The following is a 3,375-nucleotide window of genomic DNA, read 5'->3' as shown; positions in this document are numbered from 1 at the left end:
AATTGGAATTAAATTAATTGAAATAAAGGCACATACACACACACACACGCACACGCGCAAGTGTACACACACGCACACACCAGTTTGAAATCAGGTGGTTTAATTGTAAATAAAAATAATAATTGTAAATTAAGTATTGCGACAATTGAAAGCGAAATATTGCAAACTCGAGCATCTGCTTTCCTTTTTTTCTCCTAAGCGGAGAAAGATGTTGCGAACGACTTTACAAATCATATGTGTTAACTACGTCAGCAGCGTTGCGTTAAGAACGTACCAGCGGTATACGCTAAGAGCGAGCTGACAGACTATCGAGTGACACACAAAAATTAGTAAGATTGCTTCGACCCGAAAAAATAGCAAAGTTGCCATTTCATAATTTTGAAATACTGGAACGTCGAAACCTAAAGATTTCACCAAGGATATAAGTATAAACCAGAAAGAAAGAACAAAGATGCAGATTTTCATTGTTTCATTAAAAGTCAGTCGGTTGCTTGAAACTAAAGATGCATCGGATATCTGGGAAGGATTGCCAGATATCTGATTTCTAGTAATATATCTGGCAATAAATCCGAAATGTTATATTAAAATGATGTGTATAATGATACGAGTACCTGAAAACTTTTATTATACACTGATATATTTTTTAGAAATATAGTACTGGATATTCGGTACATCCCTTGAAAGTACATATATTCGAAATAAAGTTTATATTTGTAAACACTTCGTGTGATTTTTCCGGTTCCCGCCTCCCGGCATTCTTTGTGCCGCTAGCGATTCAATTATATTACAAGAATTTCAATATTTTCTAAAAAATGTTAAAATAAAAAAAATATATTATGTAATAAAACCTAAAGAAATACAGTAATTTTACATATATTTATACATATAATTTTACAGATATTTAAAAAAATCTAATCAAAACGCCATTCCAATGACGGCAATCTTACTCTATATAAAATGGTATGATTTTTCGTGTGCCATCTTCTATTTCTTAAAGTAATATGTACACTTTCATGTCCGCTCAATTTCGACTCGTAATACCACATCTAACAGAATTTCCACGAAGCATAGAATTCGCTAAAGTTAAAAAAAATCAATACTTCACAAGAACAGTTTTAATAAGATAATTAAATAGTATGATATTCATTGAAACCTGTAAGATCAGATTATAAGTATATTACATTGCGATCTAAATTCCAAATGCTCTTTTTCAGGAGCTATTACAGTTGTTTGGTATAAACGAGTTTCTGCCGATTAGCTCTACATACTCCTTGACTAAGTTTATCTGCGATATCAATAAAGAGATATGCGCCAATGGATTATTTTTTTGCGTCGGTTTCGATAGGGAGCAATTAAATATTGTGAGTATTAATAAAAATTGAGTATTCTGAAAGTATTGTAATAAAATTGATTTCCATCTCCGATTGGGTTTTCGTCATCACTTCACCCGCATGATCACAAGTTGGCCGGTTTTTAGACTTTGCTGCCTACATTTTTGAATCACAATCCAGCTGGTACCTCGATGAAAGTAATACTACATTTGCACCAGGTAGTTAATTCGGGGAAGTTTGGCCAATACGATTACGGTCGCGAGAAAAATCTACAAATCTACAATACATCCGAACCGCCGAATTACAATCTCACGAACATCACCGCACCGTTCGCGTTGTTCTATGCCGAAAACGACCCGGTAACCACCATCCCGGTAGGTAGAGCGAATAAAAGCATTTAAATCAATAACAGACATATTGGAGATTAATATGCTTTAACCGTTTGTACACATAAGGCTTTATATCACAAAGGAAATGTAAGAGCGATCACAAAATTGTTTCTTTAAGGATGTGAAAGAACTCATCAGCCTGTTACCTAATGTAGTGGACGAATATACAGTGCCGTTTCCTAAATTCAACCATCTGGATTTCGTACTTGCCACAGATGCACCTCGGCTTGTATACAATAGATTACTCAAGGTCCTAAAAGTAGGAATGTTATATTGATAATTAAGAAAATGCAATTGTATATTTCAATAAAAACATTTTAATATTTTAATTATAAAGAAAAACCGATACTGACAGGTCTCATAAAAAAACCTTATTTCTTCGCCTCCTTATTTCTGAAAAACTAATTATTACACTTTATTAATGCTAAATATCATGCTCATAATTTATACATTTATGGCTTGTTTTTCTATACAAAATCGGCTAAATTATTATAGTACAAATATCCAAAATATATAGTAAGAATATTCTAAAAATATTACATTCCAAATAAAATAAAAGAGATATCTTTAGGATATCTCTTTTATTTTACTTGGGATCTTTGATGTATTTTAGATACATATGCTGTGTGGGAGAAATTAGTACCTAACTATGTTCTATCGTGTTCTGATAAATCAGCGAGATAACCTGATCGCGATCGTACTAAATAAATAATCAATAATTTTAAAAATAAAAGAACTCGCAATTTGCGAGCAAATTTGCCCTCCCGAAGGTAATTACCCTCCCGAATATTTAGCTCACCTTTATATACCTTTGAAACTCTATTTGGCCAATATTCTGGCCAATATTCTGCTTCTGGCCAATATTCTGGCTTCATATATGCCAGAAATCGACAAGGAGAAGTTCTCCTTTTTACTGCCGGCTAATCATTACTGGTAATAAGCGTAAGTTTTTACGCCTTTGTACGATACGCGAAACACGAACGCGTCGCGAAAGGACCATCACATTAATAAAATCAGTTAACCAAAAATGTAATAATTCTATTGATATACGAATAAATTATGCGTTTATTCTTTACTCGCATTTATTCGAAATTAGAAATATGTATCTAGTTATTAAAATATCAATCTAATTAAAATAAATCTAAATTAAAAAAAAAATTTTTATGTTAATAGCGTTTTGATTCGAAGTGTCTCGTCACTCCGTAGCGAATATTACAAAATTTACAAAGTTTCTTAATATAAATTTTATAATATAAAAATAGAATTTTTATTTAAAAATAAATAAATAAAAATTAATCAACCGATTGCTGTCTGATACAATCTAAGACTCATATGTGTATCATCGATTCGAGCGATATGATACCGAATTTCATCTCGAAAACATGCAGAGATAAGAAATTCAGATAAATGACGTAAGATTTGAAAAGGACATAAATTTCCCTTATGAGTATTAATAAAAATACATTTACATTAATAAAAATAAACATTAATAAAAATACTTTTTACATTATTTATAAATTATTAGAGTTATTTTTTATATAAAAATATTATTTCATAATCTAGTATTTTAAGTGACGCAAAACTGATCACAATTTTAAAACAATTACTAGATAAAATTCTTCAATTTTATAACAAAATGTATATGAATCTCAAGT

General features: G+C 30.9%; 1 protein-coding gene across 1 annotated transcript in view; it reads left to right on the top strand.

Annotated features, from left to right (window-relative positions):
• Window positions 1-1,997, top strand: part of LOC108755556 (lipase 1-like) — a 6,380-nt gene extending 4,383 nt beyond the window's left edge. Inside the window, exons 5-7 of the mRNA XM_018498637.1 lie at window positions 1,215-1,361; window positions 1,478-1,705; window positions 1,839-1,997. Coding sequence (XP_018354139.1) covers window positions 1,215-1,361; window positions 1,478-1,705; window positions 1,839-1,997 — 534 coding nt within the window. The remainder of the gene's footprint in view (window positions 1-1,214; window positions 1,362-1,477; window positions 1,706-1,838) is intronic.
• The last annotated feature ends 1,378 nt before the right edge of the window (window positions 1,998-3,375 follow it).

This window comes from Trachymyrmex septentrionalis, unplaced genomic scaffold, assembly GCF_001594115.1.
Source record: "Trachymyrmex septentrionalis isolate Tsep2-gDNA-1 unplaced genomic scaffold, Tsep1.0 scaffold88, whole genome shotgun sequence".
In the NCBI taxonomy this organism is placed as follows: domain Eukaryota; kingdom Metazoa; phylum Arthropoda; class Insecta; order Hymenoptera; family Formicidae; genus Trachymyrmex; species Trachymyrmex septentrionalis.
This window is presented reverse-complemented; position numbering and strand designations above follow the sequence as displayed.